Here is a 14,495-nt window from a genome sequence, read left to right as displayed (position 1 = left end):
AAGACAGAAAAACACACAGCAGATGAAGGAGCAAGGTAAAAACACACCAGACCTAACAAATGAAGAGGAAATAGGCAGTCTACCTGAAAAAGAATTCAGAATAATGATAGTAAAGATGATCCAAAATCTTGGAAATAGAATAGAGAAAATGCAAGAAACATTTAACAAGGACCTAGAAGAACTAAAGAGGAAACAAGCAACGATGAACAACACAACAAATAAAATTAAAAATACTCTAGAAGGGATCAAGGGCAGAATAACTGAGGCAAAAGAACGGATAAGTGACCTGGAAGATAAAATAGTGGAAATAACTACTGAAGAGCAGAATAAATATATATGCACCCAACAAAGGACCACCTCAATACATAAGGCAACTGCTAACAGCTATAAAAGAGGAAATCGACAGTAACACAGTAATAGTGGGGGACTTTAACACCTCACTTACACCAATGGACAGATCATCCAAGCAGAAAATGAATAAGAAAACACAAGCTTTAAATGACACAATAAACCAGATAGATATAACTGATAGTTATAGGACATTCCATCCAAAAACAGCAGATTACACTTTCTTCTCAAGTGTGCATGAAACATTCACCAGGATAGATCACATCTTGGGTCACAAATCAAGCCTCAGTAAATTTAAGAAAATTGAAATCATATCAAGCATCTTTTCTGACCACAATGCTATAAGATTAGAAATCAATTACAGGGGGAAAAAAAACGTAAAAAACACAAACACATGGAGGCTAAACAATACGTTATTAAATAACCAAGAGATCACTGAAGAAATCAAAGAGGAAAATAGGAAATACCTAGAGACAAATGACAACGAAAACACAATGATCCAAAACCTGTGGGATGCAGCAAAAGCAGTTCTAAGAGGGAAGTTTAGAGCAAGACAAGCCTACCTCAAGAAACAAGAAAAACCTCAAATAAACTATCTAACCTTACACCTAAAGGAACTAGAGAAAGATGAACAAACAAAACCCAAAGTTAGTAGAAGGAAAGAAATCATAAAGATCAGAGCAGAAATAAATGAAATAGAAATGAAGAAAACAATAGCAAAGAACAATGAAACTAAAAGCTGGTTCTTTGAGAAGATAAACAAAATTGATAAACCATTAGCCAGACTCATCAAGAAAAAGAGGGAGAAGACTCAAATCAATAAAATCAGAAATGAAAAAGGAGAAGTTACAACAGACACTGCAGAAATACAAAGCACCCTAAGAGACTACTACAAGCAACTCTATGCCAATAAAATGGACAACCTGGAAGAAATGGACAAATTCTTAGAAAGGTATAACCTTCCACGACTGAACCAGGAAGAAATAGAAAATATGAACAGACCAATCACAAGTAATGAAATTGAAACTCTGATTAAAAATCTTCCAACAAACAGAAGTCCAGGACCAGATGCTTCACAGGTGAATTCTAGCATTACATTTACAGAAGAGCTAACACCCATCCTTCTCAAACTCTTCCAAAAAATTGCAGAGGAAGGAACACTCCCAAACTCATTCTATGAGGCCACCATCACCCTGATACCAAAACCACACAAAGATACTACAAAAAAAGAAAATTACAGACCAATATCACTGATGAATATAGATGCAAAAATCCTCAACAAATACTAGCAAACAGAATCCAACAACACATTAAAAGGATCATACACCATGATCAAGTGGGATTTATCCCAGCAATGCAAGGATTCTTCAATATACGCAAATCAATCAATGTGATACACCATATTAACAAATTGAAGAATAAAACCATATGATCATCTCAATAGATGCAGAAAAAGCTTTTGACAAAATTCAACACCCATTTATGATAAAAACTTTCCAGAAAGTGGGCATAGAGGGAGCCTACCTCAACATAATAAAGGCCATATACGACAAACGCACAGCAAACATCATTCTCAATGGTGAAAAACTGAAAGCATTTCCTCTAAGATCAGGAACAAGACAAGGATGTCCACTCTCGCCACTATTATTCAACATAGTTTTGGAAGTCCTAGCCATGGCAATCAGAGAAGAAAAAGAAATAAAGGAATACAAATTGGAAAAGAAGAAGTAAAACTGTCACTGTTTGCAGATGACATGATACTATACATAGAGAATCCTAAAGATGCCACCAGAAAACTACTAGAGCTAATCAATGAATTTGGTAAAGTTGCAGAATACAAAATTAATGCACAGAAATCTCTTGCATTCCTGTACAATAATGATGAAAAATCTGAAAGAGAAATTAAGCAAACACTCTCATTTACCACTGCAGCAAAAAGACTAAAATACCTAGGAATAAACCTACCTAGGGAGAAAAAAAGACCTGTATGCAGAAAACTGTAAGACACTGATGAAAGAAATTAAAGATGATACAAACAGATGGAGAGATATACCATGTTCTTGGACTGGAAGCATCAGTATTGTGAAAATGACTATACTACCCAAAGCAATCTACAGATTCAAAGCAATCCCTCTCAAACTACCAACGGCATTTTTTACAGAACTAGAACAAAAAATCTTAGAATTTGTATGGAGACACAAAAGACCCCAAATAGCCAAAGCAGTCTTGAGGGAAAAAAAACGGAGCTGGAGGAATCAGACTCCCTGACTTCAGACTATACTACAAAGCTACAGTAATCAAGGCAATATGGTACTGGCACAAAAACAGAAACGTAGATCAATGGAACAAGATAGAAAGCCCAGAGATAAACCCACGCACCTATGGTCAACTAATCTATGACAAAGGAGGCAAGGATATACAATGGAGAAAAGACAGTCTCTTCAATAAGTGGTGCTGGGAAAACTGGACAGCTACATGTAAAAGAATGAAATTAGAACACTCCCTAACACCATACACAAAAATAAACTCAAAATGAATTAGAGACCTAAATGTAGGACTGGACACTATAAAACTCTTAGAGGAAAACATAGGAAGAACACTCTTTGACATAAATCACAGCAAGATCTTTTTTGACCCACCTCCTAGAGTAATGGAAATAAAAACAAAAATAAACAAATGGCACCTAATGGAACTTAAAAGCTTTTGCAAAGCAAAGGAAGCTACAAACAAGATGAAAAGACAACCATAGCCAGGTCATGGAAGCAACCTAAATGCCCATCAAGAGATGAATGGATAAAGAAGATGTGGTACATATTTGCAATGGAATATTATTCAGCCCTAATAAGGAAAGAAAATGGGTTATTTGTAGAGACGTGGATGAATCTAGATACTGTCATACAGAGTGAAGTAAGTCAGAAGGAGAAAAACAAATATCGTATATTAACGCATATATGTGGAACCTAGAAAAATGGTCCAGATTAACCGGTTTGCAGGGCAGAAATTGAGACACAGATGTAGAGAACAAACGTATGGACACCAAGGTGGCAAGCGGCAGGGGTGGTGGTGGTGGTGTGATGAATTGGGAGATTGGGATTGACATGTATACACTAATATGTAGAAAATGGATAATTAATAAGAACCTGCTGTATAAATAAATAAATAAAATTCAAAAGTTCAAAAAAAAGAAGAAAAATTTCAGCACTTAAAAATATAAATTCAACTATCTGAAAATTCATTAATGAAAAACATTAGTTTCTGGGCAATTCCGTGGTGGTCCAGTGCTTAGGACTCGGCGCTTTCACTGCCGGGGCCCAGGTTCAATCCCTGGTCAGGGAACTAAGACTCGCAAGCCACATAGCACAGCCAAAAAAAAAAATTTAATTTCTATCAGTGCCAAATAAATGAGGCACTCATCTTGTTTGGTGCTATTCTACTCATTATTTTAACGATTCACAAATCTATCAGTAATTTGGTAGCCATCCTGAGCAGGACTTTCTTGAAGGAACCCTCAAATCTGGAATGTCACTAGGTTCATTGTCATGATTTTGTTTTCAAGACAGATAGCTTTGGAGGCAAATATAGAATGGAAAACTTTGGATCTGTTTCCCAACAGTAGAAAATGTAAAATTAATCACTTCAATAATAGATATGGTCTCTTACAGGTGAGTCATCTTCAGCTTTCTGTGGAATTTCCCTGCTTTAATACTATTTAAAGTCTAACCTGTTGTGCAGTCAATAAAATCAGTGAAGAATTGTTTATCCATGATTAAAAGTTGATTACATTATTTTCGGAATATTAATGATGTCTAAAAAAGTAGCTTTAACCTTGGTTGATACAGCCTCCTGGTGTTGAGATCATGGGTCTTGAAATGATAGATACTGCCCCTAACATGAATTATCCTCCCTCTTCAAATCTTGCATATGCTGCGTTCCACGAAGAAACCTAGCTGACTTGTACATCAAATCACAGTATATTAGGTAGGAATTGTATCTTATGTAGGAGACACACCCTCTAGGCTTTCATTCAGTATAGCCAACCTTTAGGTGACTGTTGCATGCATGGCACTTTTAGAGTCTATAAAACCACACATGAAAACCTTGGAATAGTTGCTTTCTAGGAAATTCAAGTCACCAAAGATTCATAAACAGTATCAATGTGAGATGAACATCTCATGCACCTCCTATGACCACTTCGGAGGATGTGAAGTCAGGGCTGCCTTGCAAAAGAGAAAATGATTCAGTAGATAATATCTGAGGTGAGAGCTGTTAAGAGTAGCTAGCCTACTAAGGTACATCATTGTTTTATATATCAAGAGGCACAGCATTCAGTTGTGAACTCCAGATTCCTCAAAGTTTGCAATCAGTTTCTTATCCACATGGTATCTGGGATTTTTAACAATTATTGATTTATCATGTAAATGATAAAAATTGTATAAACAATATGATCATATAATTTATGTTGAAGAAACAGTATGTAACTCCTAATTTAGCAGCAAGACTGACTGCCATACACCAAACTTGATGAATATTGTGGACACTTTCCCCAAAATGGTATCAAAACATTTCATGAAGCTTTCACACAATGGAGATTTGGTTAAGCTGTTAAGTTTTTCAGTTTTGTTGTACATGTCACCAGATAATTTAGCAAATATCTGGCTTTCTTAAGAGTTTCTTAGAGACAAGTTGAATTTTATTTGATCCCTCTGGAAACTACTAATTATGTCCTAGTGTTAAGACATAATTCAATTAAACAACTAATCACATATACTCATCCCGCTGGGTTCTGCTTTGTGGAATTAACATTTTCTTAAAGCCAAATGTGAAAAAACAATGTTAAAATATCCTTATTAGAATCTTTATTTTCAGCATGAATAAATTTTAAAATACAAAATGGGAATTCACATTTTAAGTGGGCATCTTAATGGAATCTTGAGGATGAAATGGTTTTACCTCTCAGAAATAGCTTTGAAAGTTCTCTAACTACAAATAGCAAGCAATTCTTGACAGCTTGAACACAGCATACTTTATGTCAATACCCACAAATGAAACCTATTGCTTCTCTTGAAAATAAAACTTGAATCCTGGCTGGCAGTGGAAGTCTCTCATGGTGAAGGCTGGCTGAACTGCATACCCTAAAGTTTTTCAATCCACAGTCCACCTCTGCGTTGGCCCAATATACATATATATCAAATCCCACAGGCTCTTACAATGTGACTGACCCTCCTCCCAGTAGGAGGTGGAGTCTGTGTTCCTTTTCCATGAAGCTGGGAATTGATCTTCTGGGACTTCTGGTGACCAAGAGTATAGTGGAAGTGATGCTAGGACTTCCAAGGCTAAGTCCTATAAAAGATCCAGCTTCTGCCTGGCTCCACTTCAGAGCCCTGAAATAAGTCCAGTTGCCCTAAAGCCACCATGCTGTGGATTTTGAGGAAAGACTGAGCCACTAACAGCGAGATGCTCAAAGAATCTCCCTCTAGCTGGATGTGAAAAAGTCTTTGGAGATGACCCCAGAGCTACCATCTGATCGTAACTTCATGAGACACAGAAGCAGGAGAGTCCAACAAATGCTCCTGAATTTCTGACCCACAGAAAGCTTGAGATCATATCATCTCACGCCATTACATTTCAGATGATTTGTTACACAGCAGTAACTAATGCACACTGATGACACCAACTACCACAGCCATCATTTGCTTGGGCTCAGACCGCAGCTCTACCTTTTGACAGTTTGGCCCAAATTTACACCCATAACCCCTCCTTTTTCTCTGCAACACAGGTAAAATAAGGCTGGAACCTTAAACAAGACCAGGTGATGATGATAGAGAGAAGTTAACATGCAATGAGATACACCTGGTTTCTAAATTAGTTCACTGACCTTATAACATGGGTTTGTAATGAAAACATTTCTCTTCCTGTTTAGACTCCTTCAAAGTTTTTTTCCTGAGGTCCCATCTGCATACTTTACACAGGGACTGTCAACTCAATCCAGATTATTATACCCAAAGGCCTCAAGGTAAAATGTAATCAGACTTGAACAAATAAACTATATTACAGATTGGGCTTTTATACTTCCTAACCAAAATACAAGGGAAAACTAAACAGTGGCTTACTTTCTAGCTTTAAAAAAATCAGTTTGGGCTTAAACCAAATTCCAGATGCTTGAATATGCCAAAGTGCCGCCGTCCCAGGGGCATTCACCTACTCCAGGTGTCAAGCAGGTACCTTAAAAACAAAACTGGAAATAGTTCATGGTAATTTTTTTTGTAATTTAGAAAGTCAGATCTGGGTGAGGAGAATTAAGTTACCTGAAATAGTTTTTAGCTATCAAATGTTTTGGTCCTTTTAAAAAACTACCATTCTAAGAAACAGCCTAACTTAGATTACCTTCTTTTACAAATAAGGATTAGCACACTGATTAGGATTTTGAAAAGTATAGTAAGTGTTGCAAAAATTTGATTATATACTGAAATGTACTTGTCAAAATAAACCACAAATGAATATCTATCCATATTCAAACTGAACAATTGTTTTTAAAAATTTAGGGCATGGTTCCTAAAAATGTAAGAACTCTCTTGAGTGACAAATCCTGAAACATATGACAATTTATGAGTAGAGATCATAGCATTCAACCAACAGTGAATTTTTTTCCTTGAGGTTTTAATGTGTGCATAATTCTTTCCATTTTAGGGTTAATTCTTTAAAAACTAGTTTTAAAAATAATTATCAAGTCACAGACAAATCATGAACAGTTGGGTTTATTTCAACAGTAAGTTTGAAACTCTTGCTTCTGGCAAGAGCACTACAGTAATTATATTAGGAATAGACAATTTCCTACACTGTCAAATATATAAAAGTTCCTTCTGCATTTTCCTCAACACTGATCAACAAGCAGATTCAGTCCACATTTGCTTTCATCTACTGAGTGTACCCAAGCTTCTTCTTCAGAGATTCTGGCATCTCAGGTGGAGGAGGGCGAGGGAGCCTGAAGTAGACCTTCACGGAGTCATAGATGAACCACTGCAGTGCAGTCAGAGTGCCGATCATGATGATACGGGCAAAGAGTCCCTTCCATACACCTGGATAAAATATGAAATGTGAGTGAAAAATATACTCCAAAATGTTATTCTTTCTTTAGATGGGAGAAAAAAAAAATCTTACCTCTAAATCCAAGTCTCTGGAGGACCAGAGATGCACTGCTGCCCTTCTCTTTATTCAACACAGACACCACAGAATCAGCAGGGTGAGAAACAATGGCACAGAAGACTCCAGCTGAACAAAGTCAAGATAAATGATCCAATATGGGGTCAGTTAAAAAAAATTTTCACATCACAGCCAACAACCTTTTCATAAGTAATAAAATTTTCTTGTGTTTAAAAAAATCATATTTTAGAGTGAGACTGACAAGAAAAGTTATGAAGCAGTCTACCCTATGTAAAACAGAACAATCCCTCAAGTTATATTGAGATTTTAACACTTTCTCTTGTATTAAAGATTTGTTACTGGAAAAACAACAGAAAAAGGCACAGCAGTGAAGTCAATACATTCCCGAGCTTAATTATGACATGCAAACCACAAGACAATTATTTTAGGAACGAATTAGCAAGTATTTGTGAATCCTGAAGAGTATATAAAACGCAATGGAAAGATAAAACTTCTTTGGAATATTTTTCCCTCACAAAAGAGGCCAATACTGGAAATGATTATTCTTAATTTCACAGACAAGCATGTTCTAAATAATTCATACCTATGTAACCTGCCACAAATGTGACAACCAGCTGCTCTGGCTTTGAACATTCACTTCGGGGCTTGGGAACCACAAACTTGTACAATGCTTCAACAGTACGTTCAAAGCAGGCGAACTTCATCATGGTGTATGGTATCTGTCTCATCCAGAGAGGAGCAACCCCCTTGTAGAATCTAGGAAATCAGAAGACTTATTTTACTCAGTTGCATACATTCATCTAGCAGACTTTTTCATTATTAACAGAAGTGTCCGCACACCAGTCAAGTCCTGATAGTAACAAAATGGCAGCACCACTGCATGTCATTTCTATCAGAACCTAAGACTAACATGCAGGTATATTTATCTCACATGCCAATGACTCAAGCACCTTTGACTATACAACCAAAAAAGTTGCTGGATGTTTCTTTGACTGGAACTACAAGAAACAGTAAGTTTACAAGCAGAACTCAGCTCAAGATTGGCATCCACAAAGGTGGATCTAAGGAAGCATGTGTGGCCTGACTATATGCAAATTCTTAACTGTGAACATAGATGACAAGAATTCTAACAAGGGCACTCCCCAACCCCCAAGTTAAGAGTTAATATTTAGGTCAAATATCAAGTCATTTGTAGACTGACAAATGATTCTAACTTTAGGGGAAAAAAAACCCCTTAATTCAGGGTTCAAGCCATGTATCAACTTATCCTTGCCCCTAGAGTTTATGTTCTATGTGAGGGGGAAAGAGATGTGAAAAAGAGAAAGTCTGGCCTGGCAAGTTTAATGCTAACAAATGCGGTTTTCTCAAATGAGTATTTTTATACTATATATTTAGGCAAATGTTTACTTACGCCTTTAAGCCTTCTTCCTTATACATTTTGGGAGCTGCATCCCTCAAAGTGTTAGCATATCCTGGTTGGGTTTGAATTCGAACCTTAGCAGCTTCCATAGGAGCCAGAGCAATGTCAGCAAAGAATTCAGCACTGGCAGAGGCAGCCAAATACAGCGATGTGCGCCAGAGATAGGCATTCTCCTACATGAAAAACATAAGGAGAAACAAGAATTGCTGCTGCACTGGCTGTTCTCAATTTAAGAGACAGTTCTAGGAAACAGTTAAATTTCAGACATTTTAAGTGTTTATCACAGAGTCCACAGATAACACACATGAGACTGAGTATCTCTCATAACCTCATCAACCATAGTACACTGTGAATATTTTCTGAATGTCTAGGTGCCAAGCATAGTTGACCCTTGAACTCACACAGGAATACTACAGTCCTTCTCTTTAAAAAACTCAAATCCAACTTATTTGGAAAGCAGCACAGCATAATAAAAAGAGCACTGAAATCTAATGAAATAGTTTTTTTCTTATCCTGTTTATGTTAAAACAGCCTTATGACACAACATTGTAAAGCAATCATACTCCAATAAAGATGTTAAGAAAAACACAAAAAACAGCCTTATGATTTGAAACATACTGTTCACCCTTTCTGAGAGTATTTCCTCAGTTCTAAAACAAGGTGAGTCAAACAAAATCTAAGATCCTTTCTGGTCTTATACTTTAAGTTAAAAACTGAGGATTTTTTTTCCTTTTTCTTCTTTTTTAAATAGTTATTTATTTGGCTGCGCCGGGTCTTAGTTTCAGCATGTGGGATCTAGTTCCCTGACCAGGGATCAAACCTGGGCCCCTTGCATTGGGAGCGTGGAGTCTTAGCCACTGGACTACCAGGGAAGTCCCTAAAAGCTGAGGACTTTTCAATTTCAAAGTTAAATTACACACCTCTCCAAGCATGTTGCTATACAAAACTTTGAAGACTTCATAAAAGCCAAATTTGCAGAGCCCTTGCATAGAGTAGCCAATGAAAGTCGGAGCCCATCCTTTGGCCAAACCACGAACACCATCTTCTTTGAGTGTAATTGAGAATCCATTAAATATGCCCTTGTACTTTTGTGGGTCCACCTTTATTTAAAACAAGAAGAAAAAAAAAAATTAAATGTACCAAAGAGATAATAACACTTCTCACAAACATTTAATTTTGTTATTATTAGTTTTTCCTTTTGGTTCTAATATAAACTTTAGTAACTACATAAAAGGTGGGTAAATACAAGTTCATTGCATGATATCAGCTTAATGTCTACTATTATCTTTGTAAACGTAACTTTTCGTACAGTAAGGTCTAGCTTTTTTTCAGTCAGACTTAAGTCTTGGAGGGTTAGTTAAGAGGATAAAATTCCTACAATACACGATAAAACTGACACAAGAGATTTTTCCACCACCCAACTCTTTTTACCACTTAAAAATTAGTCTTAAAGCTACTTCATAAACAATAGATAAGTCTATATCCTTGATATATGCTAGCCCATTAAGTGATTATAAAGTTTTGTGAACTTAAAGACAATCAAATTAAATACAAGTTAAAAAGGTACATCGACATGAAAACCCTCTTTTGAGTTAAGAAATTAAATTCCCTTTAAGAGACATGCATAATAAGTTTTAGCAAAGGTATAACTAATGGGGGTAAAAATCTTATCTATTTCTGCCAGTACTAGAAGGGCTGGTATACATCACCTTCCTCTCCCTGCTAATATTTCACCTTCCTTTCTCTTTTAGGTAAGTAGACCTCTAATCCTGTTTGGGACAAATAAATTTTTGATGTTTGATTATTTGTGTTTCAATCATCCTAATTAAGACATTTTAATTGTAAAAGAAAACCTTTTATGTAAATAAATATGCAAAAAGCTATGCCCACAAATTTTAAACACTATACAGAGTTTTTTAATCTACAGTGTTCTCTGCCTTGATCTTATCAATAAATAAGAGGCATGAAGTTACATCGTATAATACACAAAGAATGACAGCCTACTCTGACATGTAAGTGCTTGTAAAATGACTATTTGGAGCAAAAAAGAATCAATAGGCCTTGAAGAACTCTAGGCAGAATTCAGCCCAGCAGCAAAAACCACTTACAGGCAGAGTCTGAGATCAACAATCTACCTTCACTCTTATTTTAAAAGAGGTATTTCTTGGATTTAAAACACAAATTAAAGTAAAAATCATGAGTTAAAGAAATTTGAGTTTGCTACTAAAATTTCTGGCAGTCGTAATGTCTTCATTCTTCTCATTTGTGAAGTCCTTTAATATTACTTGGAATTAAGTCATAAACAGAAGAGATGTTCAATGCTGTCATCTCAATACAAACCTGCATACGGCATTTCACTAAATCCAGAGGAACAACAGCAGTGTGTGTGAGACCACAACTTAAGACCCCACCAAAGCCACACAGTGCGTAAAACTTCGCGGAGCCATATTCACAACTGTACTCTGTAGTAAGACAAGACACACCATGCATTTTAATATAATACTCATGTTACTGGTTATCAACTTACCTCCTGGACAGTTAGGTTTTCACACAGCTTGTTAACAGGTAACACCCATGCTTCAACAATGTTTTATTTAGTCCAACATGCAAAAACAAACCTGCATTCTGCATTTAACCAGATCTAGAGGAACCAATGCTGTATGTGTTGTGCCACAACTAATAATTCCTCCAAGCCCACAGAGAAGAAAGAATCTGCCAGATCCATAGTCACAGCTATACTGCTCTGTTTGATTGAAAAAAAAAAATCAAATAAATATTTCTTCAGAGATGACTAAGGCCATGGGAATGCAAGAGAACTACGTTTCCCTGTGAAAAAGTATTATTACAACTGAACAGCTCTGGCCACCATTTACAAGTAAACACTATCCCCACTTATGGACCCCTATAGTGTAAAACTACATAAACATAAATTCCTGCAGTCAAATACATTTACTACACAAATGACCATAGATTTAACTGTCTAAATTGAAGGACCGAATGACGATGTCAGGGTTTTTCCCTCACACTAAAGACAGAACAGAAACACATAATAATTTTTTTTTAAATCTTTACATTTTACAGGTACAAGGTAGATAACATATTCTGTACTCCTGCAACTCGGTTTTCAGGTTTCTCTGTAAATACACTCCACTGGGATTTAAAATATACACAATTAAAATAAAGTTGGGTCTAACCATCAAGAAACCCGAGAGATAAGATCAAAGGGATTCCTATCAATTATTATATCCTTTCTATGGTCTCTCCAGGCCCACAAGTCAATCAGGCGCATTAAAACAAGAGCTACCCAGTTATCACACATACCTTGTGTCAACTAATATTAAACTCCAGGAATACTAAAGGGAGGAAGCAATATTTTTAAAAAGAAAGTGAAAGCAAAATCAAAGAACTGATAATACAGTTAGAACTGCGGTGGCCAGTGGTTAGGATGAAGACTTTACCCAATGCCTAGTCGGCTGACCAAGTTGGCTCACGGCGAAGATAAGGAGCTAGTCACGGCCTCTATGCCTCCACTCCCTCGAGGACGCGGAGGTCACGGAGGGAGCAGGGCCTAGACCCTTCCACGCCCTTGAGGGAGAGCCAAGGATCCGACACCCGGCTTCGGGCGGAACAAGCTGACATCCTCGGACAAGCAACTGGGCGCCGTCCTGCGGTGTCGCGGGCAGGGCGCGTCCTTCCCTGTCCTCCGGGCCGAGCACGCCACGAAGGCCGAGGGGACCTGACAACCGTATCGGGACAGGGTCTGACCTCACCTTCCACAGCGGCGGCTGCCAGCTTGCGGGAGCGGCGGGGTGGGCCCGGGGGCCCGGCGGGGTTGCTGCGGGGGCCCGCGAGACCATCTTGCACCAGCTGCAGGTGGGGCGCGTTGAAGGGGTTCGCCCGCGCCAAGTGCGCCACGGACGAGAACATCTTCCTAGGGAGAGAGGAAGCGGCGGTCAGAGGAAAGGCAAAAGGGGCCGTTAGGGCGGCTAAAGTCACCTGCACCCTGGGACCACCTCCGAACCCAGGCCTTGCCTCTTCCCGCCTCCGCGCCCTTGAGGAGGTCACCGCGGCCTCCCCAAAGGAGGAGGCCAACGGGGCCTACAGCCAAAGAAGCGCCTCACCGGGTCTCCGCGCTCCGCTTCCCGCACGCACTGCAGGGAAGGCCGAGCCACACTCACTCCCTAAGATGGCGAACACACCACCGCTCCCTCGGAAAGGCTGGCGCTCACAGAGGCCGAACGTCCTCCAGGTCTTTAGATCCGTGCCCTTCGCGCGTCGTCAGCGTGACGCACACAGCGCGTCACTACAGACTGGCGGCACCCATTGGCGAAGAAGAGCGCCGAAGCCCTAACGTCATCACGTTCTCCTAGCAACCTTATCCCCGCCCCATTCGCCCTAGCCCTTCCGGCCCGGCTTCTACGCATGAGGGTTCTTTTCGCGCAGGCGCGCATTCCGGGCCGGTGTTTTTGAGTTGTGTGGGTTTGTGCTCGTGATCTCCTCTTATTGTCCCTTCACCTTCAAACGTCTCTCCTGGAATCTGGGGCTTCCTTTCTTTTCATTTAAATGAGCCCCAATATACTAGTCACCTAAAAAAAAAAATCCGAATACGCGATGATAAATATTTCGGTTTGCGGTTAGAATGTCACTGCAGTACAGTTATCGTGTCACAGCTTCTGCTATTATGGTACTTTTTTTTTTTTTTCAGGTTCCATCCATTGACATTACACATAGACATGTCTGAATTTTCCATCAAACTTTAGGAGAGTATTTTAAAAGGAAATGTGTAGCAAGAACTCTTAAGACAGCTTGCTGCTTCATCACAATAGTTTATATAACACATTAAAGCATTCAATAAATTATTTTTAACACCTGGGAGTACAGGGGTGAACTAGAGTGAAAGTGACTGACAGCAGATTTTGTTTTAATAAATTTAGAAAATCTTCATTAGATTCAGTTAAACAAAGATAGGCCTAGTTTAATTGGGAAGAGTTTAGTAGGGGTCAAACCTCTGTTAGAATTCTGGCTCTGACATTTTCCCAGCTACTGTTAAAGTAACCTTGGGAATTTACTTGATCTCTGTGCACCTGTTTCTTAAATGGTGGAAGCAGGGCTGGCCTCATGGGCTTGCTACCTATGCAGTTATGCAGGGCCTATGCTTGGTTTAATGTTCTGCTGTCACCGTTTTAAAATTCTTAATGAACAAGAGACCCAAAAAAAAAAAAAAACAAAAAACAAAAAAAAACAAGAGACCCTGTGTTTTTCATTTTGCACTGGGCCCTGCAGATTTTGCAGCTGGTCCTGGATGGGAGTGATACATATCTTGCAGAGTTTGTGAAAACTCAGTGAGATAATTTCTTCTTCTTTTTTCTTCCTTTTTTGTTTGTTTTATTAAATGGACTTGAAAAATTGAGCTGTCATGTATGCCAATGGTAGCAATATTGACTAAAACTCCGTGCCTATATAAACATGCAAGATTTTTGTAGAAAATTAGCATTACAATATTAGAAAAATTTTAAATGTTATCCTCTTAAGAAAGAAACTGGACATTTTCTTTAAAAAGCAGATA

At 38.3% G+C, this 14,495-nt stretch overlaps 1 protein-coding gene and 1 non-coding gene across 3 annotated transcripts; both read right to left on the bottom strand.

Moving 5' to 3' along the window:
* Positions 1–7,081: 7,081 nt before the first annotated feature.
* SLC25A3 (solute carrier family 25 member 3) lies at positions 7,082–13,212 on the bottom strand. Of its 2 annotated transcripts, none has more exons than XM_036866056.1 (8): positions 13,051–13,212; positions 12,700–12,860; positions 11,548–11,672; positions 9,850–10,029; positions 8,921–9,102; positions 8,093–8,265; positions 7,507–7,617; positions 7,082–7,424 (listed from the first exon to the last, which is right to left on the bottom strand). In XM_036866056.1, the coding sequence occupies exons 2-8, from the start codon at positions 12,854–12,856 to the stop codon at positions 7,264–7,266; spliced, it is 1,089 nt and encodes a 362-aa protein (XP_036721951.1). In that variant the 5' UTR covers positions 12,857–12,860; positions 13,051–13,212; the 3' UTR covers positions 7,082–7,263. The 2 variants fall into 2 exon arrangements, with proteins under 2 accessions (XP_036721951.1, XP_036721952.1); XM_036866057.1 differs by lacking the exon at positions 11,548–11,672 and adding an exon at positions 11,270–11,391.
* On the bottom strand, positions 8,337–8,585 carry LOC118902927. Its single transcript, XR_005021641.1, has one exon. It is a non-coding gene; the product is annotated as a small nucleolar RNA SNORA53 (small nucleolar RNA).
* Positions 13,213–14,495: the final 1,283 nt, after the last annotated feature.

The sequence above is a fragment of the Balaenoptera musculus genome, chromosome 10, assembly GCF_009873245.2.
Source record: "Balaenoptera musculus isolate JJ_BM4_2016_0621 chromosome 10, mBalMus1.pri.v3, whole genome shotgun sequence".
Taxonomy (NCBI): Eukaryota; Metazoa; Chordata; class Mammalia; order Artiodactyla; family Balaenopteridae; genus Balaenoptera; species Balaenoptera musculus.
Note: the sequence above shows the minus strand (reverse complement) of the source record. Positions and strands in the feature narration are given on the sequence as shown.